The 26,677-nt window shown below is 38.4% G+C and overlaps 2 protein-coding genes across 12 annotated transcripts in view; both read left to right on the forward strand.

Annotated features, from left to right (window-relative positions):
- The first annotated feature begins 1,284 nt into the window (after positions 1-1,284).
- The window catches only part of LOC125767752 (SH3 and multiple ankyrin repeat domains protein 3), a 57,375-nt gene continuing 31,982 nt past the window's right edge, over positions 1,285-26,677 (forward strand). For 2 of the 10 annotated variants that reach the window (XM_049434614.1, XM_049434621.1), the window contains exons 1-3: positions 1,285-1,551; positions 3,040-3,333; positions 22,911-23,227. In XM_049434614.1, coding sequence (XP_049290571.1) covers positions 23,063-23,227 — 165 coding nt within the window. In that variant the 5' untranslated portion in view covers positions 1,285-1,551; positions 3,040-3,333; positions 22,911-23,062. Of the gene's footprint in view, positions 2,161-2,367; positions 3,334-22,910; positions 23,228-26,677 lie in introns of those variants that run through there. The other 8 variants (XM_049434623.1, XM_049434620.1, XM_049434622.1 and 5 more) reach the window with 7 other exon arrangements.
- The window catches only part of LOC125767774 (uncharacterized), a 61,894-nt gene continuing 50,381 nt past the window's right edge, over positions 15,165-26,677 (forward strand). Inside the window, exon 1 of one of the 2 annotated variants that reach the window (XM_049434665.1) lies at positions 15,165-16,352. In XM_049434665.1, the coding sequence (XP_049290622.1) occupies positions 15,492-16,352 (861 nt within the window). In that variant the 5' untranslated portion in view covers positions 15,165-15,491. Of the gene's footprint in view, positions 16,503-26,677 lie in introns of both variants that reach the window. The other variant, XM_049434664.1, reaches the window with a different exon arrangement.

The raw sequence follows: 26,677 nt of genomic DNA on the forward strand, positions 1-26,677 counted from the left end.
ACTTCTACATGGATTAAAGATCGCTGGCACAATTACTTTCCAAACTTTGGAAGAAAAGTATACCGTAACGTAAGTAGCAAAATGCATCCGTTTCGTTCATAAAATGCTTACCTTTTCAGATGAACCGAAACAGTTAACAGAAAGGAGAAATTTCAAGGTTACCACAGAGTTTGTCAGCGGGTCAGTGTGGGAGGATGCCATTTGCATTGGTGTACGTGTGGTTTTTCTTTCGCCGTTCGGCAAAACGTTTGTTCGATGATGAAATCCGTGAAATTTACTTTTTTGTTATTGTTACGTGTTCCTGGAAAGGAATCGGCTGATGGCCCAAAGACAGTCGATATAGCCAACGGAAAAGAATACTTTCGTGAGTCTATGTACGCTCTCTTGGGAGAGGAAGTAATATTTGATTATGGGATAATATTATTTCATGGAGTATAAATGTTCCGTTGAATTCATGAAACGAGTGTACGGCTTGTTTAGACAATATAGTCATATTAAATGTAGAAATCCAAATTATTAATATTAAATTTCATACACATATTTCATACACCAATCTACACATCTGCAAACGATTCTAGGCAACGATCGTACACCACACATTGAAATCCTAAATGCTTGTTTCATAATGTAAAAACTACGAAAAAAGTGAAGTTTTATTGAAAATGTTGGTTTAGTATAGATATTATACACTTTAACTGTTGAATGTAATTTTGTCATTGTTTTGAATTTATGGTTTACGTAAATTAGTACGATCAGTTAAGAATTAAAAACCTTTTTTTCCATTCTTGAAGAACGGCCAGGCTTGCGCTTAAACTAAGATACTATTCGCTTGTCGGCCTAAAAGTTTAAAACTTTGACAGTTTAGTAAAACATATTTTCATTTTCATTCGAAAATTATTTCATATTTTAGTCATTTTTATTCATAATCGTGCGATACACTGATGATGGACAGGAATCATAGTTCCGATATAAATGAGCAAATAGGAGAAATAAATGAAATGAGATAGAGAGAGAGCGCGTAAGAGAGAAAAAGAATGGTGGATAAAACAGGTAGAGCTCCATATCAACAACACAGGTTGAGTATTGCTGAGCGAAACCCGTCTATGGAGAACGCAAGACAGAGACCCCGCTTCGAGACTAATCACCGGTCGCAGCAAGTAAGCGAAAACGAGAGAGCAAAAGTTGAAAAACAGGTTTGACAACGTATTCGCACCGTATCAAGAGATTCCGAAAAATGCGTTCTGCCTGCTATTTCTCTCTCGCTCTTTTTCTCCGTTCCTACCATGCAAAACAATTTAAAGATACATGCGTTGGTTGTCGAAGCAACTTGCTCTGCTAAATTTTTATGATCCCGCATCCCACTGCTCCTCTAACGTGTATTTCTTTAGTTTTGTCCACGATCAGTTTGACTGTGCGAGAGGAGAGAACGCACAATTCGCTCTATCTGTGGCAAAGAAAGAGCAAGAGCAAGAAAGAAAAAGAATGCTGTTTCGCAGGTTCGACGACTGGCTGTGAGAGGAAAAAAATTAGTTCTCTCAACGAGTTCGAACGGTAAGCAAGGGTGGATGCGCGTTTGTCGTTTTCTGTTGAATTTTAGATACACCGTAGAAGGCAACTGCAAACGAATCTGTGAATTTTAATAGGTTTTTACACGATAACCATTCGAATCGCATATTACAACAACTGTAGGATATGCACGGGAATCGTGTGCAGAGTGTTTTTGTTATCGCAAGTGCCGAAAGTGCTGCTGCAACAGCAGAATTGAAAGTTAAAGCAGCAGAAGGATAACAAAAAATCCCACACTGTGGCGAGACCCTGAGCATCTGTCAATCATTTTCGTCCTCCAAAGTTTGGTGCGTGTGAACAACAAAACATTGTTCGGCCAAGTGTGCTGTTGATGGTGTTGTTATTGTTAGTTCCTCTGGAATTCAGTTTGGATCCGCGGCATTTCGGATTCTGCGCGACCCACAGGCTTGTGTGTGTGTGATCATGTGCGCAGGTATCGAGCAAGAGAGACGGTGTGTGAGCGAGTGAAACGAAGGAAGATGCCAGCACAGTGGAAGCTGACCGGTGCAATCGACAGCAGTAAAGGCAGCGGCTGCGTCGGTAGCAGGATGATAATAAACAGGAAAAAGTAAAAACGGCCAAAGGATGCTTGATGTGAGTGCGTTGCCAGTGTATGTATGCGAAGGCACGCACTGCGCCTAGGAGCGGGTGGGTCGGTGAAAGTGTAGACTTGATACAGTATCGCGTTCAATCTGCTCGATAGAATCTGGGCAGGCTTTACTACTATTCGTACTCTGTTGTGTGGGGATTGCAAAAACAAACAACAACAAAAAAATCACACCGTAGACCCGCTTTGTATGCGTGCCTATTTGCCGGGTTGGGAGCGCTGGTTCACTTATCGGCCTGTGATAGTGTGTGTCTTGTTCTTTACGAGCGGTGAAGTTTGTACGGTCAGTGAGACGACGTCGTCGTTTCGAAGACAGCTTGCGGGGGGGTTTTTTTTGCAACGTAAGGGATATGGGAACGTTTAAAAACCCAACCGCAGCAGGCTTTGTAGCATCAAACTTTGCACCATTGTATTTTCCAACATCTCGCACCGGATGGTGTACCATGACAATGAATTTGCCAACTGCTGAATACATTATGGCGTTCAAATCGGTATTCTAGTCACAGTGCGGTGTGAAGAATTTTATTTTTACAAAGGTTCCGTCTTATTGAAAACAAAACTTATTGCATATACGCGCCAGCGCCGCCAATCAGGCGCGTCTTGAGACTAAGCAGAAAAAAAAAACAAAGTAAATAAAACACATAAGAAATACAAAAGATGTTAAATAAACAAATCAAACCGAGTGGTTTAACATGGCTGGTGAAACCCGCGGGTGACAAGCGGTGCGTGAAATTTCAAAAATAACCATTTAAAGTATGATTGGCTACGATGAGATTGCCCGTTCCTCCGTTGGTGAAAATGTGTGTTTGTGCTTTTCGTATACTAATGCATTTTTTTGTGCTTTCTTTTATTGTGTACGATCATAGTAGTGTGTGTGTTTTGTTTCGTGGTGTGTTGTGCAAAGTTGTTTAGAATTGTTCTGAAGAAATTTTCCAGGGAAAAGTAAGCTTTGGTTAAATAATAGTACGTCAGCAGTCCAACGCTCTTCGGTAAAGGATTAATGTGCATTGTTCGTATGCCAGCCAACAATTCATAAAGCAACCTAGCGCGACTATCGATTAGTCCCTGCAGTGGGAAGGATTATAAGTTCCAGACAAAATAAGATAGAGTTCAATAAGAGGGCAACGAAAAATTGATTGATGAACGGCTTATAGCTGAAGGTAAGTTGGATTTTAAAGTGCACAAATAGAGGTTAAAAATGAAGTTTATTATTTTGACATCCTGGTGTAATACGGTTGGTAGGTTCTGTCATTCAACATTTTCACACAAAGTCACTATATAACCTCTTGAATAGTTCTAATAAAGTTTATTAGCAAGAGTTGTTCAATACTGTAAGATTGTGTTAATGTAGCGTGCCTGTTATACGCCATGTAAAATCTGTCGAGAAAATAACAACAAAACGTTAAGTTGCAAACTGCCGGCATGCAATGTACATACAAACGTCGTGCGCTCATCAATGCGTGATGATCCGCTCGAATGGCCGCCAGTCAATGTCAAGAACAAGGAAGTTATTTCGATCGAGAATGATGAAATTACATTACCGGAACAGGTTTAACTATCGGTGTGGAAAGTTAACATATTGTTGGTTTTGTTGTTTGATAAATTTGACAACGTAGCGTTGGTAATGTTCTACACATCCGTGTATATATATTTGCAATCATTTAACGGAATGTGTTTGTTATCTATCGACTATTCAAACGTTCAATAATGGCCTTCAAGCGTGTATTTCTCGATAACACATTCCTCTGCTACGTTATCATCCCATAAGAACGATGGCGTACTGCCTGTGGGAAATTCGGTAAGACCCCCAAGACACTGTTGATATAATTGTGGTTTGTTCTTGCTGTCTTCCTGCACTACTCGCAGTATCAAGCAAAAGTGTACAGAAATGGGTCGAGAAACAAATGAACTGAAAAACACACACACATGCTCGACTTGATTAAACATTTACCCGCCAATGTTTGCCGTTCAGATGGGGGGTTTGTGTGCTGTGATGATGTCACCTGCTGTTAAGATCGGACTAAATTTCTTCTACCGTAAGGTTAACGTGTTATGTCGTTTTCCCTTGGATGCAATGCATTATTTCCTTCGCATTATAGTGAATTTTCATTGTTGTATTGAATTATTTAGCATTCTTTTTCCTTTATGGTTTTCATTGTTGTACGAATTGCACACTCAACTGCTGACTTGTGCTTTCAAATTGCTTCTGTTTTCTTAATATTTTATTACTGATGTAAGTTCCTATGCTTGCAAATATCACTGCTTGCCCAAAATTGGATAGTTTTATTTTATTTTTTTGTACTCCTCACATAATAATGTTGTTAATATTTAGATTGATTTTGAAAGTCCTTATTAAAATATCTAGATCTTGTTCTACATAAGAGACTAAGTTGAGGCTCACCAAGTCCTAACTTAGTTACGCATGACTTACACTTGTTATTCGTCTCCAACTCTGAAGTGCACATTGCCTTCAAATAAAGAATCCATGGAAACCATTCCGGGGGGGGGCTATCTACCAAACATAATACCCCTCGCTAAATTAAATGACTATAAATTATCAATAAATAGCCAAATTTCCATGGAAATCGAATACCAACGCAAAAGGCGCCCCGTGGCTTATGGTCAGCGCATCAACTCGTTGTTATTATTTTCGTAGGTGTTGACGTGATACGTCGGACACCATTATGTAATGACGTTAGGGCCAAGCGACGGGCCCATATAGAAAGACCGTTTTGCAATATAAAATTACTCACTTACACCTCATTCATGTGAGTCAATAGCTGCCGTAGATTCCTTTTCGATGATGAGCATTTATCTTTCCTGTTTTTGTGAAGGCGGACTTTTGTTGGTTTTTTGTTCGAGTTGAGATAAGCTTGTTTTATTGCATGGCTCATTCATTGACATTTTCGACTAAAAATTGGTATCGCTTATCGAGAAATATGATCTATCGAAATGCTTTTTGGGGTGTCGGGAAGATTGTATGTTGCATAATAAGGCTGCGTTGAAATTGTTCTTTGTTGTACAGTCATCACCCTCACAGCGACTACCCCGTCTTGATAATTTGTCTACGAAACGAGCAAAATTTCATTAATCGAGCATTTGAGTTCTTGAAATTCCTCAGCTTGCTGTCATCCTGGAACTCGGCTAACAACAGCAAACCAATCATTGATCAACTTGAGACGTTAACTAACACAGGATTGAGAATGCAAAACAATAACATCGTAGAGCTTTATTTTTAAAGTAGTTTCATGACTCTTCTCTCAAAAAACTTGTGGAGTTACTAATGCAAAGGAAAAAGATGCTGCAGCAGAGGATAAAACAAATCCTCAATCAATCGAAGACATTCTAAAGACGTTTCCCGTGCATATGTTAATAAATGCAGTTAATGACTCTATGAGTGATTGACGTGTATGCGATAAATACTATTTCTCGCCTTCGGACAATATTTAAATAACTATCATTCGAGAATAAATGCATTACAACGGTTAAGAATAAATTAAGAGAGTATATTTTCACTTTAACACTTTTACAATTTATAAACTTAATTTTAAAAGAGTTTTATTACTTTGTGTAGAACAAATTATTTAACCATTCTTATAAATTGTATAAGAAAAAACTGTATAAAATTTAAAACACTGGAGCAGCAGGTAGTAAAAAAATTAAATATTTTTGTTAAAAATAGATATTTTTGTAATGAATCAACATTGCCGTATTGATTGCCGTGAACAGATGCAAAGTGTTCATGTAGAAGCAAACTATTCCTACCCTTGACCAATGAAGCTTTCTAGAAAAGTTGTCATGCTTGCGATGAAGCATGAAATGATGGACGAAATGGCCCTTTTGTCTCGTACCTTTTGTATACCAATTAATTGTCAAGATCATGCCAAGGTTAATAGTGCCCAAATAAAGAATTCTATTGTTTAGCGATCAGGTGATAGAAAAGTTGATTTTTTTTTTAAGTTGAGTTGATTCAGAACGAACAGACTACTAAAACTTAAGTGGTGTGCTTCATTTTAATTAGGTGTACCAATGTTTGGAGTTCAACAATGCTACCGTCATCGGTGCATGACGAAAAACTATAAAAAAGATAACCAAACTTTTATAAATCATTATCAACGTGTCCAATATTCAGCAATAATTTATTTATTTATGTATTTATGTCAAATTAAACGATTAGTAACACACTATAAGACTATTTATGCTAAAGTTATGCTATTTTGATTATTATTATATGTATTCATAAAATTATAGAATAGGGTTACGGTATTTGCATCTCCAAAACCATATGGGGGATTTTGATGAACATACAAATTGAAGTAGTTTAAATTGTAATGTGTGTTGGATCCTTTTTTGATGGATGGATCTATGACATCGTCTAGACTAGATTGATAGGGTCAGAATTTATTTTGTAAAATTTTCCTACACATTAATGTATGAGTGTGAATGGCAAAGGCAATGTTCAATGTTCCGTTCGCTATTGTTTAGTTTGTCGGTTCGATACCAAAGTTTGTTTTCGAATGTCTTGTACTATCTGTTATTGTTTCATCGTTCCACATTCTTCATCTCTAGTGAGTCGATCCGTTTTTATGATTGATTTGTGTCCATAACCGGATGCTTGTATGATGGAGTGGAGACCTCGGGATTCAGTTTGCTTAAATATATAATTTGCTAATTTGTGTAGTATTTTTATATGTTTTACACGATAAAATTAAACGATTGCGAGTCTTATGTAAGCTTGTGTAAATTACTTATTGTGACTTATCGTATGGAAAAACTTATGAACATTCATGAAGATGATTTCTTTTTGTGTCCTGCTACCACCCTTTTTGGTAACATCCATTGACTTCCTCAAATGTTTATGATCGAAATCTTGTCTTTGCTTGGTGGTGGTGTTGGTTTTGTTCCGAACCGTAAACAACACTTACACAAACGCAATTCCTGGTTCCTGGTTTAGGGATAAAGTGGCTCCATAAAAAAGGGCGTTTGTGTTTGATACGAACATCATCGCACGTAAGGCTGTTCGTGTTCGTGTGTTATGCACAACACACAAGTCGATAAGGATGCGTCTGCGCCTTGCTAAACGCATCCTTGTTCCGCCGTTAGTTGGTGTGTATGTGCACGGTTACACGCGTATATATTTTGTTATTGAGTTTGTAATAACGAAAGTGCAAGGGGCGGCGTGCAATTTCACTGGGGATCATTCCTAGTAAGGGGACATAAGGCCCCTCGTGTTAATCTTTTGAGAATCATATTTTGCACCCTCACATCCTACTGTCTGGTGTTATTTTGAATTCTTGAGTTTTATCATGACAATGTTTTAATTATAAAGACACATACAGTATCTACGTATTTTGTCATCGTTGTGCGTTGATCGCTAATGACTGAGGTCCATCAGTTTGCATCGTAACATTGTATGTTGGGTCTTTGTTGAACAGTATGGCACTTGTGTCAATTTCTTCATTGCAAAATAGACGTGCATTCACTACTAAATTAAATGTAAATTTTATTTATCATAATGTTCGATAATTCTATTCAATGTTTATATAAACTGCATTGCTGATTTGACGTTCACTAAACTGTGCACGTGATTCAATATTCAATTTTGCCAAAGTAAAGTATTTTGTGTTTCAATACTCGCTTATCAGTATCTTTTATCTAATTCATTTGAGCAATACAATAAAATGGGTTGGCTATATCGTTTTTATTACAAATCCCTAAAAGATGGTTAATTGCATCATTAACTGCATTAGCTAATATAAGCAATGCTCTTGTGCGTATTTGAGAATATTGTTTAGTGCTTTCAACTTATTCTTTATTTTTCTTACTATTGTCCATCTGCTGGTTTCAAAAATTAAATCTTAAATATAATATCCTAATGTAACTAATAGAACCATCTCATACCGATAGTTATCGTTATTACCCGATAGCTTTTGCAGATGAACAATGTTAATATTTGTATTAAATGTTGAACTATATCAACGTACCAGGAGAATATAACTTATTCTTTTTCTGTTGCGGCATTACAATCTCTGTATATTGGTTCTGTACGTCCAATAATTATGGCGAAGAAAGGATGAAAGGTTTTCGGTGGTACGTTTTTTTCCTTCCACATTCCGTAAGAATGCCGCCCGCTTGACTAAAACATTTCATAGGGGCAATGCTAATCCACAGATGCTGGTCGATGACCTTTCGGGTTCCACCTTGGGGAGTTTGTTTTCTGAAAGCCCATAATCATCATCAGCATCGGAGGAAGTTGTGTTGGGCTTACAGCCAAAGTGTACGAGCAGCCAGAATTGTGAACATCAGTTGCTATTCGCAGTGGAATAGAATAATCTTCAGCCCTGCTGCCGTGCAAAACGTGTCATGGCGATGATACAGCATAAAGAAAGAGTTGCACCGACCACTGTTATAGAATGCGTCTTTTCTAGTGTCGTAATAAAAGATACGTGTTGTGTCTACATTTTAACGTCGCATTTACCGTCGTGAACTAGATGCATTCTTTGTTCCAACAGCACAAAATAACAATAGCAACATTCTCGTCAACTAATGGAGCAATTACATTTGGCTTAGTATTGCACAAACATACATGTAACACGAATATTAAGCGAAAAGTATCACAAACATGCCCTTATTTGATTTATTTGCCCGTGCTCTTGTACCCCGGAAGGGTAATCTAGAACAAATAAATCATACAATCATTCTATTAGATCCGACCTTGTCATGTTTTTTTTTATATATTCGCGAATAACAGTACATTTAAACAGATTCACTTTGACCAACGATTTACATCCTGTTTTTGATTATTTGTTCTACGAGGTACGATTGGTTGGGTTGAGGGTGTTTTAGATTATTAAAAAAAACAACAAGCACAAAAAGAGGACGTGTGAATCAGGGGTCCATTGGTTGTTATATTTTTCGTCTGCTTTGTATGTTTTTATATATGTAGATACAGTATCATCGTAGACATGTAGATACAAGTGAAGATTATAACGTACATGGGCATTCTAGAAGAATATTCACTGGTACACTTTCTGTTCCTGTAAAAAACATTTTTTTTTGTGAACAAATAATTAAACATTTGAAGTAAGGTTATCTCCAAGTTGGTGTTTTTGTGTGTTGGTCCTTAACATCTATATATTTTTTTAATTACTTTAAATGTGTGATATTGAAATAAACAAATGACAGACACACGGTTTGGCCGTCCTTATGGAAAATTAATATGTACCTATAGTAAATAAAAAATAAACTAAATAATTACTAGCCACTGACACGTCAACTCACGCATGGATGGAAAGCAAAACTTGACGATCAAAAGCCATAAAACTGGAATAAATAAATAATAAATAAAACAACTTCTAGTCATTCTTGCCTAGCGTCAAAAACATCCGCGCGAAATATAGTTTTCGCACCCAAACAAAATCACGTTGAGTGGTACTTGAGAAACAGAAGATGAAGTGGTTAGTTCAATTATTTATTGATTTTGAAACTCCCTTTATCGTCATACTTGATGATACACAAACTATAACCACGTGCATTAATTAACTTCAGCTGTATTAGTTGCAGCTAGGCAATCTTAATAACAATGATGATAATTGAAAACGACCTGATGTTTGATACAGACTTCCTGAGACCAAGGCGAAGATAATAGAAAAATATTTCTGACAACAGTGAAATATGTGTTTTAAACCATATAGGGAATGGTTAAAAGTTTGTTTTTAAATAAATATTTGAAAAAGTGGATAGAGAATGAACTGAATTGTCAAATAATTATTTTGTTAAGCGTAATGCAAAAACTGCTTAAAATGTACACAAACATATTTGCGCCAGATATTAACTATTACAAACAAGTCAATAGAGAAGCGAATAGCTAGGTACATCGACATAGATTAGGCTTAAATTGACACACATTGTAACAGCGACAGTAAGTCTTGAAAAAGAAAAGCGTGAAAAATAGCACACATTGTAAATATAACACAGTCGCAGTGTGTGGTTGACTGAATGCTTTGCAGGAGGTTTATGATTGGTGTTAGATTTCATTTCTTATGGCTGTAAATTTTTCTAAACAACATCGAAGAAAATTTCATATTCTGATGTTGTTTATTTTTGAATGTTTATTTTAAAGTGGTCTTGATTTTGCTGTTTTACTTCTAATTTTTTTTCTTTTCTAATCTCTTACTGCGTATCTAATGGTATGAATATTATTGTATATCTAAAGTACAAAGCAGATTTTTGCAAGGACTGACTATCCGACAACGTGGTAAAAATTAGTTTAATAAGCCAGAAACGGCCGGTGTGATCAACATTAGAGGACCTTAAAGGTCGTTAAGCCAAGAGGAGAGACCAAGAATGACATGATATGTTCTTGAATTATGTAAGAAAAATTGTTATTTTATATGCAATTATAAAACATTTATTTTTATTGTGCTTCTGGCATAATTTTGTTGTTTTATTTGATGCATTCGGTAGTTTTTAAGCATAATGCAACCAGTTTGATTCAGAGTGCAAATAACAAATTTATGCAAATCTTGGACCGTTTTTTTTGCTCGGGTTAGAACGGCCTGGCCGTATCAAGACTTATTTTACCACGTAGCAGGATAGTCAGTCCTTGCTACGTGGGGACGGTTCGGATTTGAACCCCAGTTCTGCCGTGTGGGCCGGCGCTGTTTATCACATACACCATCGGGCCGCCCCTTCTTAGACCGTTTTTTAAATGTTACAAAAACCATAATTAACTCATAAACTATAGCCGATCACTGCACTTTGTTTATTGTATTTTGAAAGTACATTTCAATAATTTGATCTTTTCTCATTTTGAGTCGTTTTGTACATTTTTACATAATAGTAATGGAAAACCTTCCTGCTTGGCAGGAAATGCGTTGATTTACCGTAATATAATAGGCGTTTTGCTATTCCGGCCATTCGATTTTGTAGTATGGTGCAAAGCAAAGTTTTATGGTAAAAATCACATACACAAAACCCAAACGTTCAGCGTGGTGAGCGGTACGAACTTGTGGTAGGCACTTTTGAAAGTCGAACATTCCATCGGCCGGCGTGTAATGCCTTTCTCCACTTTTTTCGCCGGAGGTTCGCTTATAGTTTGAGCATTTTTGAGAGCATTAGTGATTCGACAGCAAGCAAAGTTAAAGACTCAAGATTATTCGTGTGTCGATCGACAAAGTGTAAAGCATTGCCGCTCCTGTAGATAAATGTAATAGGTGTAGGCCGAGGGTAGAAAGAACTGATTGAAGAAACAGCATTACGTTGCCTAGTTCGCAATTACGGTGCTTAAATAATCGTGAAATTGCTTCGATTGTTTTCCAGAAGCCATTTGACACTAGATACGGCGGTAATGCAACAGTTGCTTACGGCATTGTGCTATTGTTTCCATGCGTACCTTTTTTAACTTGCCTACGATTTACGATTTTATCGTATACTTTCTTAAGATGTCAATATACTTAAGCATTGATGTATTTAGGTGATATACTGTAATTAATTCATGTTATTTCCAATCAAAAATGCTTTGTTTGTATGTAACAGTATACTTCAGACGAATGATAACTTCATTGTAACAGTCATTGTATGTAATTGTATCAGTGTTGAATAATTGTTTATAATGCTTTGGAGCCTTCTGATGGTTGAGATGATAGCGGCGCCGCTGTCTACACGGCAGGATCGCGTATCAAATCCCATTTTGACCGTCTATCTAGGACTGACTATTCGGCTACGGGAAAACACGTCAAGCAAAGTCAATAATAGCAGGCCAAAAACTCTTGAGGTTGCAGTGTCCACCAAAGAAAGAAAAGAAGTGTTGAAGCGTTCTTATAATAATTAGGTGAAATAAAGTTTTTACACATAATCTATATGGAAAGTCGAATACAATAAGTTTGACATCTATACTTAATCTGTTTCTTTTGTTATATTAGTACGGTATGGTAATAGATCATTGGAATAGCTCTCACATGCAATTACCAATATCAAATTCCATCCAGACTTGAAAAAGAAGTCTCAGTGAAAAGAAAATTTGAATAAAGAAGTAAAAAGAAGTGGTTAATGAACCAATATAAAACTTTTCAAACCATAGACAAATTTCAGTTATATACGTATTAAGTGATTAAAGTCATTGTTCCGTTTCATCGGAAGGTTTGTTTTTGTTTTTTGTTTTTTTTTTTTCTCTGTTGTGGTGTGTCGTTCGGTACCTGCGGATAAACAGGAACAAAAAAGGGTCCTTTTTATACAAGGCGGTAAGCGGTATAACGGACGGTTCCGCGAAATGCACACCACAGCGGAGGGAGTACAATTTTAGGGTTTGCACACGAGTGCAAACCAGTACGTGATCGATAGCGCTGGAGTTAAGTCGCAAGAAGCGAAAATAAAATAGTTCTTGTGCGTAATTAGATGTTCAGTGCCTTATTAAATCCGCTGAGATATCACATGGTCCTTCGAGCCGGATATTAGGTAGCTGAATATCAATAGAGATCGCTTCATCATGACTCGCACACCTCGAACGCCACGCACACCAGCCGTGAAATCGGTCGGAGAACCGGGCTGGGTGGATGCAATTATTGCAGCGAAGCCAAACATTCACATGCGTGATCTTGCATGTGAGGAGTTAGGTCGTATAATGGACAATATTTTGCAGGCGAAGAATGAGGGAAAGGCGCTGACCGCGGTACAGTGCAAAGTGTACGGGAAAAAGGCAGATAGTGCATTGGAAGAGCATAACAAGCATTATGCTGAAATTATTAAGCTTGTTGTTGGAGATAGTGCAGTGCATGACGCCAAGTATAAGGAAACTATTAAATTGCATGAGGAGGTGATGTTGGAATTAGAGAGTGCATCTGAAGCCTTTGTGGCAAGGTCAACATCATCTCAAGCAATGGTTCCAGGTCCCAGTGTCCCACCAGTGATTGTGCATGCCCCATTGCCTCGCCCCATACCTACGTTTAGTGGCAAGTATGAGGAATGGGAGCGATTCAAGACAATTTTTAGAGACATTGTGGACAAAAGTGGTGACAATCCGCGTATAAAACTTTATCACCTTGAAAAGGCCTTGAGCGGTGATGCGGCCAAGGTAATTGATCAAAAGACAATAAATGACGGTAACTACGAACGCGCGTGGCAACTGTTATCCGATCGCTATGAGAATAAGCGTCGTATGGTGGACCTACATATTAGTGGACTGTTTAGTTTAAAGAAATTAAGCGAAGAGAACTATGTCGGTCTGCGTAATTTAGTGGAATCAGTGGAGAGCCACGTGGAAAACCTGAAGTATTTAGGTGAACATTTTGCCGGGCTTTCTTGTACGATGGTGATATATCTAATATCTAATTCGTTGGATATCGAGACCAAGAAGTTATGGGAAGCTAGCATCCCTAAAAGTGAACTACCGAATTATGAAAAAACCTTGTGCTTCCTAAAAGAAAGAGTGTCGGTGTTAGAAAGGTGCCAAGCAAATGTTGCAGTTGGACAAAAGGGTCGTTTCGTTGAAAAAAGGCCAAATTACAACGAAAATTCACCTATGAAACGAAAAGCGGCTTCAACTTCGTTCGTTGAAAATATGTCTAGTGAAAAGGTTTGTGATTTGTGCAAGGGACTACATGGAACGAACAAATGTCCGGAAATTGTTTTGTTAAATGGAAAGCAACGTGCCCAATACGTAAAATCAAAACGGCTTTGTTTGATATGCTTGAAACCAGGACATTGGCGAAACCGTTGCAAATCGCGTGTGAAGTGTAGTAAGTGCGAAGGAGCACACAACACAATTTTACATTATGACAATAACTCGGTGAAGTCAGAACAAGCTTCAAGTGAACCCGAAAGAGTGAGCGCAAGCCAGCATGCTGATAATGCCGCTAGTTCGGGGAGTATTGTTCTATTGCAAACTGTTCTGCTTTACGCGGAATCAGCGAACAAGGAGTTGTTGTTGTGCCGTGCGCTGTTGGACAGTGGATCGCAGATCAGTTGTGTTACGGAAGCGCTTGCGGTGAAATTAGGCGTAAATTTGGTGAATGTGAACGTGCCAATAAAAGGAATTGGAAACATTGATTCGCCTGTAAGGCAAAAGTGTTCCTTTACTGTGAAATCCCGATGCACCGATTTTTCTATGGGTATCACGTGTTTTGTTTATCGCGAAATTACTGGTAAAATGCCATCTGTTAAATTCGATATTAGTTCGTGGAACTTGCCTGACAGTGCGTTGTTGGCCGATCCAACCTTTAACGATCCAGGCAGTGTGGACATTTTGCTGGGAATGGATTGTCTCTCGGAATTAACAATATCAGGGTCCGTGAAAAGAGCGAACACACTACCGATGATCACTGAAACCCGTCTTGGATGGGTAATAGGAGGGCGTGTTGCTGATTTATACAAGGAAAGTGAAATGTTTACCAATGTATCGACAAATGATCGTTTAGGATCAATAATGCAAAGGTTTTGGGAAATAGAAGATGTTACCAGTGAGCGTTCTGTGAAATCTGAGGACGAATTGTACGAAACGCATTTTCTCGAAACACACTATCGCGAATCAACAGGCAGGTATGTTGGTCACTGCAGAATGGTAGAGGAAAGTAAGGATGATCCATCATCAAGGAAGTGGTATCTACCACATCATGCTGTCCTCAACCCGACAAAAAGCACCACAAAATGCCGTGTGGTTTTTGATGCTTTAGCGAAGGTCAACGGAAGGTCATTAAATGATGTTATGAGAAGTAATTTTTTGCCATCAGAACCCATGGAGGATCTACGCGATGAAGAGATTCCTGATCTACGCAAGGGTGTTACCTGCAGCGTCACAGTACCGCTTGATATTCTTCCGATCCTGGTAAAATTTGAATCTTTTCGAAAGACACAAAGAATAGTAGCATATGTTGTACGATTCAAACAAAATGCCAAACGAGGTAAGGGTGAACGCATTAATGACCCAAAGCCTACAATTGCTGAGTTGCGGGAATCAACGCGTTGGATTGTAAGAACTATTCAGCATCATGAGTTATCAGATGTAGTGTCGGCAGTAAAGCAAGGTAAACCTGTGCAACGATACCAGAATCTGAATCTCTTCTTGGATGGTGAGCTGCTGAGAGTTGGAGGTCGTATACGCAAGTCAGATCTGTCGTATGACAACAAACATCAGCTGTTACTGCCACATCGTAGCATCATAACTAAGCGTTTGATTGCAGCAATTCATCGTGAAAATCTACACATCGGCCCGTCTGGAGTGATTTCTATTTTGCGTCAGCAATTCTGGATTGTGAATGCTAGATCAACGGTTCGAAAGGTGCTGCACGAATGCATTGTTTGCTTCAGAAGTAGTCCAAGTACTATGGATCAACAAATGGGTGATCTACCTACCTGTCGAGTAACAGCTGCTCCTACCTTTCAACGTGTAGGTTTGGATTTCGCTGGACCAATTATGTTGAAATCAGGTATCCGTCGTGTAACTGCTACGAAAGGATACGTATGTCTATTTGTGTGTATGGTCACAAAGGCGATTCATTTGGAGGCTGTAGAGAATCTTTCAACTGGGGCTTTTCTTGCTGCCTTGAGACGATTTGTATCCAGACGAGGAATACCTGAAGAAATCTACAGTGATAATGCTACTAATTTTGTTGGAGCAAAACATGAGCTTCGTGAGTTATATGAAATGTTCAAGGATGAAACATCGAAACAAGGCATTTTCCAGTTCTGCCAAGAGAAAGAAGTTACGTGGAAAATGATCCCACCTAATGCTCCTCATTTTGGAGGGATTTGGGAAGCTGGCGTAAAAAGTGTCAAAAGCGTATTGAAAAGAGTTTATAAGTCTGCTTCGTTAACTATAACCGACTTCTACACGCTTCTGTGTCAAATTGAAGCTATGTTAAACTCGCGACCATTATACGCCCTTTCAAACGATCCACATGATCTGGACTGCCTTACACCTGCACATTTTACGATCGATCGTCCATTGATTGGAGTTGCGGAACCGTCATATTTGGACCTGCCAGAGAACCGTTTAGACAAGTGGCAGAGGCTTCAGCAACTTCGGCAACATTTTTGGAGACGATGGCAGAAGGAGTATCTGAGTGAGTTGCAGACCAGGCATAAGTGGACCAAGGTGAAGGATAATATCAAAGAAGGAGCATTGGTATTAATGAAGGAAGACAACATGCCCCCGCAGTTTTGGAAATTAGGACGAATTTCTAAAGTGTATCCAGGCGATGACGGGTTGATACGAGTGGTAGATGTGAAGACGAAGTACGGTGTATTTAAACGTCCGATACACAAGTTAGCGCCTCTTCCCATGCAGGATCCCTAATAATATTCGGGCGGGGAGGATGTTCCGTTTCATCGGAAGGTTTGTTTTTGTTTTTTGTTTTTTTTTTTTTTCTCTGTTGTGGTGTGTCGTTCGGTACCTGCGGATAAACAGGAACAAAAAAGGGTCCTTTTTATACAAGGCGGTAAGCGGTATAACGGACGGTTCCGCGAAATGCACACCACAGCGGAGGGAGTACAATTTTAGGGTTTGCACACGAGTGCAAACCAGTACGTGATCGATAGCGCTGGAGTTAAGTCGCAAGAAGCGAAAATAAAATAGTTCTTGTGCGTAATTAGATGTTCAGTGCCTTATTAAATCCGCTGAGATATCACAGTCATTTCCCGAGTTATTCGAATTTAAAAATTTAATATGTAATTTAATATGTAATCTGCAAACTTTTCAATCTTCTCAAAAATACGTTATATTTTATCAGTATAAATGTTAGTTTAAGTAAAATTTAAGCAAATTGTCGTGCAAAATTTGAAAATATTAGTCCCAAAATACGAAGTATAAACGACTTGTTGAACGATATTTCTCTTTCGCGATTAACGTTATTCGCGATTAACGTAGATTTCTCTGGAATGAATGAAGAAATTTAACATCTGAAACTGAAATAATTTGTCACAAGGAAATTCATTCATGATAATAATGACGTTCAAATGTTAAACTAAGTCAAATATTCCAGACGTTTGCAACCTAAACATAGTTCATCAAAACATTTCTTGTGGTTACCTTTCCATTTTTTTATTAAATATGAAATGATCGAATGAACTCTTCAATTCACACGTTTTGTTTATGAAGGATATATATATTTGTCTTCAGTTGAAGCATACATCTGTTATGTCTTCAGATACATCCAAAAGATACTGTTAAACGTTGGAAATCAACATGGAAGCGTCAACATACTGAACAACACGAAACAAAAGTGAATTGATCGCGCTTTTTGGATGAAAAATACCATCATTCGGTGAGAGTTCCAAACTGACCGTCAAACATCAGCGAAATGGAAAGGAATCCGCCCCAAAACCTGTTGCCTAAATTGATGGTGTCCTCTAAAAGTTGTTTTTGTTGGTACTCCAGTAAAAGAAACCTGCCGAAAGGAAAACAACCGGTGGAATACATGTTGCGTTTTTTCTGATGCCAGGGCCAACTGGAACCGTCTTACCTATGGAAGCCACTAAAATCAAGTTTATACACAATATCTTTTGAAGTAACGAAGGATTCGGGGTGAATAAAATCTGAGAAAAAATGAAATATCAAATGTGGAAGTGGTCATTTTCAAAAACTGACACTTTCGCGCGTCTTGCGGGTTTCACCACTGTCTAACGATTCGTAGTTTAGTGATAGGTTAAAAATGTTTTGTCTGGTGTGATTAATATGTAAATAATGTTCAATTTAGCTCATATAACCAAATCAGACTTAAAAAAATTACGGCAAAAAACAGTAACCGGTAACCGATTTTGATTTATTTGCTAATGATGCGTTCACTGCTTCCGGCAGTATCAAAGACAGTTTTATGGTGATAAAATGGATGAGTTGCTTACTTCCGTCACGTGACGTTTTTTTTACTGATGAAACGAAGAGACATTGCTCGGAGCCAGACCAACACGACTTAATTAGATCATTTGTTATGGTTCAAAGTGACCAAATGATGGGTCCGGGTGTGGCTTGCCGTAGTATATTCAAGTACAAAACATTAGACTACATTTATCTTACTCGCCACTGTTGACTTTGACCGATATGGCAATTTTTTAACTGGAAAAACGTAGACATAGAAGGTGTGAGATTTCAAGCATAAAGCTTTGAAAAATAAAACCGTTCTTTTTTATGCTTATATGGATTTAGCCTCTTCAGGAAATATAGAAGTAAATACGTTCTGTGTAGTATTCCTCAGCCCACAAAGTCCATCATCAAGCATTCTTGATTGAATTAAGTAGTCTGTTTATTTTCGTTTGTTTTGTGATTTTACCACGTAGCCGGATAGTCAATCCTTGGTACGGGGGGACGGTCCGTATGGGATTTGAACCCGGTCCTGCCGTGTGGACCGGCGCCGTTTATCACATGATCCGGTAAACTATTGAAAGTAAAATTCAGTATCTCTTTCAATAAGTAGTGGTGCTATTTGATAGTTCTTAGATGAAAGAGAAATTGGTTGCATGAATAGATACTAAAAACGAAATGGGGTGAAATATTTAAAATAAGTTAAGATTTTTCTGACAGGTTGTCTTTTTCAATTTTTGGATGGAAAATTGGTTATACTGGTTTTAAATGATCGATATTATTGTATAACATCTCTTCCAACTGATATAGAATTAGCCAAACAAGTTGTCTAGCTGGAACTTTCTGACGAAACCGATGTAGGAATGACCCAGAAAGTAAATCGATCCTTCGCAGCTTCACACTCTTTCTCAATTGTTTTCCACTCTTCTTACACTGAAGAGCGATAATAATGAATGTTTTGCCGATAGACAGATTCCGTTTATGAATTTCTCGATTGTGGTTAGCTCCAAATACTGATTGGAATGAGGTTTTTTTTTCATCGGTGAGATATTGAGTTAAGTTCTACGCGCCAAGGTAAATTGCAATCAAAGCTTCACATTTCTAGATGGAAGCAAATGGCTTCCGTTGTTGGTGTGAGGAAGTTGCGTTTTTTTTTGGACCAAATAATAAGAAACCGGAAGCAAAATGGGGGGAGAAAAAATAGAATGCTTATACACTGGCGCGCAGAACTACAACCATTAATGTATCTCGCACAGGAAATCACAGATGGTTGAGCTTCTGGGAATTCGATAGCTGCATCCGTGGTTCGCTCGACAAACGGAACGAAAGAAATTGTATTAGCCAGCATTAGGAGAGAAAAGGGAAACAACGAAAAACGAATTGGGTGTGTAACGGTGCCAGACTTGGCGGATAAAATTCCAAGCGAAACTATTTACTATTTTGGGTATCGTATTGGTAATGGTAAATACTATAGGTAAATACTAAATTTCTTGGAACTAACAAAGACTAGTTTCTTTTATGCTCGAAGAAGAACAAATAAGTGAATTCGAACAGTAAACTTTGAAGCTTTTAGCGTTTCCTCCTTTTACAGAATCTTTTTTCTGTACGGACAAGTTATGCATGGTGATCCAAAACACACATAATTAAGTTTCCTTACTTGCTCGCTTTTAACAGAAAGCTCTCTAATACTTATACTTTATCGAGGCTGCTCAATTGTAAAGAACGTTCGAAACCATAAAAATACAATAGCCTCGTCTTGAGTTGCAGTGCACCCTGCCGTATGCTAACATGAACCGTCGGAAAACGAATCACTTGCCAGTGTAATTTCACTGTTTGGAGGCCCTTGAAACTCCACTTTTTATGTACGATTTGAGAAGGTCTGCACGATCGCTGCCTAACCTTTGACCGTGTCGACGTCCATTAGAACCGGTTGTACCATGGTTGTCTCCTGGGCGAACAACAAAACCCAAGTGTAACGCGATTCAATGCGACATGGAACGTGGGGTCCTCCAGAGAGAAGATTGGTTTCAAAAGTTTCACGTGTTTCATGGCTTTTGTTTTGACCGCCCTCGTTAGTTTGTTTAGTTTTGAGCAGGGTTCGTATGTGCTTTATAGTTCCCTGTAATCGATCGCTCAGTAAACGATTGTCCGTGTCACCGAGATCTGGAGCAGTTGGCGTATCGGAAGGAAGCACCTTAAGTTGCAGTAATTTACCCGTGTGTATGCAAGCTCGTCTACGAAAACAAATGAGACGATTCGTTTCAAACCGTAACCGTGTCACCGAATTAGTTTCTTAGATATTCCCGCTACGCTTGCTTAATCCGAGCTACGGGTGGTCGTCAACATAGTATAGGATTGCCCTACGTAGTATAGGGAAAAAGGTAGTCTACAAAGAAATTAGAACACAAGTAAATAATAAGTAAATTTGAAATATCATGGAACCACCACCACAATGGTCTACAATGGAATTGCATCGTGATATTCCGAACACTATAAATAGGATACGAAACATGATAAAACGTCAGATTATTTAACACTAGAACAAATTGAACTGAACAAACTAGAACTGGGACGCGTCAATTTTATCACGTTAATTTTTGAGGTTTAACAATTAAAAATTAGTCGATGCATGACTTTTAAGTAACTTTGCTATACCATGAAGTTAAAACCAATTTTAAACATAATAAAATTCTTCAAAATTGTTTATAAAACAAGCAACAGTGAAAACGCTTGGTAATGCTATTGCTAAGTATAATATGCTTATGATCACTTTTTCAATGTATCAACATACAGTTCCTCGATCATAAATCCGAAAGTCTAGAAATTGAGCAATTATCCGGAGATAGTAGCGGCTCCGGTTAAACACAACAGGACCTGAGATCAAATCCCATCCGGACCAAACTCCCATACACAGGACAATGGCTACTGGTAAATAAAGTCAGTAATGGCAGGCCAATACCTCTTGAGGTTGCAGTGCCACAAAAAAGAGAAATGAAATAAGCTCTGTTGAGTTTGCAGAAAAAGAAAAAGACAAAATTAAACGTTTTTACGTCTTTGTTTAATATTTATGAAATATTACGTTTATCGAATTTACGTTTTCACTTCATTATTTCCTCTATCTGTGTATTCTTACAATACATTCAATTAATATCCAACCAAAATTTAACTATCGATCCCCTGATGTGGGCAAAAAAGTATATAAATTAAGGTTTTTATTGTATTCTTGTTCTAAACACTATTATTATTACGATTTCCATTACCTTTAATCAAAATTTTGAGAAGTAAACTACATTTTATGAACTCTCCAAACGAACTATTATTTGTTGTGCGTAATTATGTTTCTATTTGCTTGAATCGAACTCATAAAATATATTTTTAAAACAGCACGTGTATTTCCTTGATCAGTTTTAAATTCTTGGTCAGTTAAATGTCTAGATAAAAATTACAAATCTTCTAGACAAAAGTTATAAATTATATATTTAAATTCCATGTGTGCATATATCCTCAAATAACGAAGACTTTGCTATGGTTGTGTGCTTTGTAAGATAAATCAGAATCAAATAATGCAATAAGTAATACTGAAACAAGCATTGAAACAGAACCTTTTAAATAATATTGTAAGAAATCAACTAGTATGTAATGTAGTTGTACGATTTTGTTTTCGTCTCTTGGATCACTCACTAACGATATACTCACAAAGATCTGACTACCGTTCAATTTCTAGATGTCTGTATTTGGGTTTGAGTCGCTGTACGTTGATGCATACAGTGATAGCAAAAGCAATAATTTTTCTTCATAAAAGCCTTTTACTGTGTGATCTATGAAACGATCGCGCACAGACCAAAGCCTGTGGCTCGGTGTGGTTTGCGTTGAACATCGAACGCATTCAACGGTATTCGAATCCCTGGCATTCGCCTATTAAACGTACATGGAACATCAGCGTTTCGATTCAATAGACGTTGGTAAACCGCGGGAGATACAAATAGAACCGATCCGGTTTTGGAGTGATTTAAATACGGTGTGCGTGTTATGTCCGTGCCATGTTGCGGAGCCGCCATTAGTTCTAGCTGCAGATATGTCGTGTTGAGACATAAGCAGGAATGCAGTAAGCTAGCGGATTTAAATTGGTTCAAAACGTGTACGTTCCTTGCAACGGCACATGATGGAACATGCTGGATTGACGATATTTACAAAATATATAAATAAATCTGTCAGAATAATAAGATTATTATATGGATATGTAAATGCTAGAATTTCGGTGTTCCTCGTAAGTAGTTTGATCATATCTTTGCTTCTGATTGTGATCGGATGATAATTAGAAGTAGGTCTACAGAGGAGAACGAAAAATCATGCACGCAGGAATGATATACTGCAACGCACAGAAAGTGTCTCGTGTAATTGATGCTTCTTTCTGTGATTCCTCAAACCTATAGCGGCAGCTGGTGTGATGAGTTAGCGAGTAAATGTCATTAGAATTCTATTTATACCGGTATAAGGCTCATTCCAGTACTCCACCGTTCACAACGGCGAGCTCGAACCAAGACCTAAGGGATGCGCAGATAAATTATGGTAGTCCACTCACTCTGAAGTTTCAATGACCTATAATTACGTTTCTTACCAATGGCTTATTGAAGAAACAAGGGTCATGCTAAAAATACTTGTAAAATAGATAGCAAGAATATGATCGAGAGGTTTGCAGACGGAAATGGTAACGATCTTTTTATCAAAAAATAAACAAATATCTTAATGCTAAGTTATTTTTTTTATTTTTGATATGATATAGAAGGCTACATAATTAAGCTATTTATAAAAAAAATCAACGAATTTCCCTACGCAAGTGAAAAATGCATTTCAATAATTTGAAATACTTTTAAATTTTAAAACGATCAGTCATAGCGTCTGATATAACGAATTTAAATTATCTTCTGTATTACGCTTTCTTTCCAGCTGCAACATTACACTCGGATGATAAAGGAGATTTGAAAGAAAGATGAAATAAACGAAGAGCGCAAAGTTCTTTCGCGAGAAAGTTAATAAAATCGTTAGCATCTCAGCGCATCTTCTGAGAGCGCTTTCTTATCACGACGTCATCCACAAAAATGGACACAATGACATTTGACGACGAGCCACCACCTGAACCGCGGGAAGGCTGGTTGCTGGTACGTGTATTCGTGCCAGAGCTGAACGTCCACAAGAGCCTTCAGTTTCCGTCGGATAAGATCGTATGGGACGTGAAGCAGCAATGTCTAGCTTCGTTACCGAAGGTAAGTACCGCAAAATGGCCTACGAAACATAATTGGTTTGCATTTACATCGAATCTGGTACGCAGCGAGAGCATGACTTTCGTTTTACTACAACATTTGCATTGTGGTCTGTTATTCATCGAATGGTTCTGGTACAACTAGCCTGCATGTGCAGTTGTTGGTTCAATCACTGACCTGAACGACCTTGTAGATTGCCTGTTGTCGTTAACATCTTAGCAGGTGTGTACACCTTTGCTCCTAGTGTGATAAGCTTGTACTCATTCAAGGAAGTCACTGATAAAAATCGGCTTGTCCGTTGGCGCATGCCTGGGAATATCCAAGAAATGTTCTGCTTTATCGTGTCTTAAACCGAACGCTACACGTTGCCATCGATCACTAATGACAAATCACTCCAATCATTCGTTCTACCATTACGTGTGACGGTTGATATGTTTGAAGTATCGAGCAGGAGGTTGATTCGTGGCGTAAATTGTGGGAAAGATTACAGTTCAATTTTTGACGTAATGTGATTGTGCGTAACGAAGATATTCCACTCTGCGTCCAGTAATCTGTATTGTCTTCTTCTAAGTAATGGCTCATTTTGATTAAGTAGTGTTGTTATACCGAAGTATTACGGTTAAAATTTCGGGTGCCTCAATGGTTTAATGTTAGTAGCAAAGGTACTAAAACTTACCCGTTCTTCGATAGCATGAAATGACTGATATATGCCAGAAATTACAAATCACTTTGAAAAAAATGCTTTAAAAAATTATTATTAAAGTTTAGCTCATATTATTAAATGTTTGTCTTCGATGTTTCGTCTTCTTGGCGTAATGACCTCTGGGATCTGAATTTCTGGCTTACGATACTTATATTACCACGTAGCCGGATAGTCAGTCCTTGCTACGACGGGACGTTCCGGATGAGATTTGATCTTACGTCCTGCCGTGTGGGCCGTCGCCGTTTATCACATACACCAGCGGGCCCCCCTTCAATGCTAGAATACGCAAAATGTGAGTCAAGTTAGTCGAACGATTTTTTAAAACAGCTTTGTTTGGACAGTTGTCCAGTAAATGATCGAAACTTTGTGGTTGTTGTTGTTGTTTTGAATTGACTAGTCAGTTTATATGGAAATCTTCCAGCCTTTTTGGTCTCTCACCGTCAAAGTACACACAAAAAAAAACGACTTGTATGAGACCTTAAACTCATCATAGCCTTCAATGACAGTAGCAGCGAGCAGCGAGTAATAGAGTTACTTAAAAAACGAAGTGAAATTAAACCTCGTGTTTTTGCTTAGCTTTTTACTGATTAGCTTAGAAGCGCTAACGAAAGGTACCTGATTTATGATGGTACCTCGTTCTACGCATAACAAACCTCGTGATGGATGCTGACCCATCTTCATACCATAAGCATGTGCGTGGTGTAAATCAGTGACGATGTCGAGAGAAACTCGATCTTGGGAAGAGCATTTGATGTGTGTCTGTGGCATTGATTCCGTAGATTCATTTCTGGTTAGTGGCACATTTCTCACTTTTGTTCGTATCGTTTAGCCTCGTACGGGAAGCAAAGGGTTCCCAGCATTTCACGACTACCGCGTGAGTGGTGAGGAAACCCATTGACGGAATATACGCTCCAGAATCGCGGTCACCGCATGTTTGCCCAAGCTTCTGCATGCACATGTGGCCATAGGAATGGCGGAAGTGCATCTATCTATCCTACTACCTGAGTATTTGGCTCGGTTGGAAGAAGTGAAGAAGTCTGAACAAAATGTGTTGTTGCTGGTGGATAGAAACGTTCGTAAAAAGGAACGCTAAATATGGCCGTGGTTCGAATAGGCACGATTTTATACTTATCGAAGCTGGGTGAAACTGTATCAGATAGACAGAAACTCATCATTCCGGCGAGACAACGTTAAAGGCATTTTTATTTTTATTGTTTACGTCGGGCCCTTTGATGCGAAAGGAAATCGCTGAGGGAAAGGTATGCAAGTAATACGTTCGTCTTTGGATCACGAAGCGGAAGCGTGCATTTCATCGCACAGAGTCATCTGAGAATAACAGTAAGTGTACGTATACCTACTGTAGGTTTGTCGGAATACACCTAGTTTCATAAATAGCTGATTGGAGCTGAAATCCTGAGCGCATCATTATTTAGCTCTTATTAGGATAACAGACTTAAGAATGAATTTTTAATAAATTCATACATCCATGTGTCATTCAGCTACATAAACCGATAAATACTTCTAAAACAAATGATGGTGCGATATAACGCCCAAAAGTAAACCGCCGCACAACAGCAATTGATCTGCAGGATTGGATTTTTATCCAATCACGTCACGTCACACATATAAAAAAAATATCTCAAAAGCATTCACCGTATGGCCGCAAATCTCGGTTAGGCTTTCGGGACTTGGTGGTTAAGTCAGTGGAGAAGTTTTGCGCGGTATCCCATTGATCGCTGGTGAAGCGTTTCAAGCGTAATCGTCCAAGTTGGTCGTTTGCTAGTGCTTGCCGTCGTCATCACCATCATCATCCTCATCATCGATGATTGCATGTACATACGCTCCAATACTGAAACCGGCTTGGAATGCGGGCCAGCTTCCAAGCAAAACCAAATTCACCAACACTGGGTTGCGATCACGTACACACTGTCCAGACGGCTCGCGGCATTGTAGGGCTGTTGGACACAAACTAAAACCAATGCGATCGAGAGCTTTTTTTCTCCGGTGGAGCTAGATGGAAGTGGGTTTTGGAAAACCGGTTTTCGGTTTGAATTTCCGTTGTTCTTTTTTCGTTTCGCTCAACATCACACAAACGCTCCTGTAGCGTGGCCAATCGATAGCCGTTGGTCATGTCGCGCTATGTAAGTGTGCGCACTCGCTCGCGGATCGACGTGTGCAACGCGGAAAAGAGAAATGGGTTAAGCTACACTGGAATATCTTACGAATGTGTGTCTCCTGAAATGGTGGCCAGGGTTTTTTTTTCTAGAGGCAAGGCGCAAGGTGTGCGATGGTCGGGAATTCGAGCGATTGCCCATCCATCGTTTGAACGTGGTATGAAATTTTGTGTGTATTAGTTTGTCCATCATTTGGAACCCGTTTCGTCCGGTGCTTCTAACGACCAGCGATGCGAATCTGAGGAAATGGCGTAGTGTTGTCGGTCAAAACCCTCCTACGTTTCGGTCAGCTGCAAAAGGGAAGAGAGATTTTTTAAAAGTCCTGTTTGAAATTTGCTTTGATTTGCTTTCGTGCTGAAGTGTTGGTAGAATTTTCGAGAAGTTAATCAACGTGTCTTGGAATTATGTGAAAAATATAAACTGAAGTCCATCTTATATAAAATATATGATGTTTAATATAGTTTTTAAATAATACTAATGAGTTCTAAACTAATTGTGTACAATATAAAACTTCCTTCTTTTAACTTAATATAATTTAGCAAAAAACCTATTGTAACTCATGTTACAACTCATGTA

This window comes from Anopheles funestus, chromosome 3RL, assembly GCF_943734845.2.
Source record: "Anopheles funestus chromosome 3RL, idAnoFuneDA-416_04, whole genome shotgun sequence".
In the NCBI taxonomy this organism is placed as follows: domain Eukaryota; kingdom Metazoa; phylum Arthropoda; class Insecta; order Diptera; family Culicidae; genus Anopheles; species Anopheles funestus.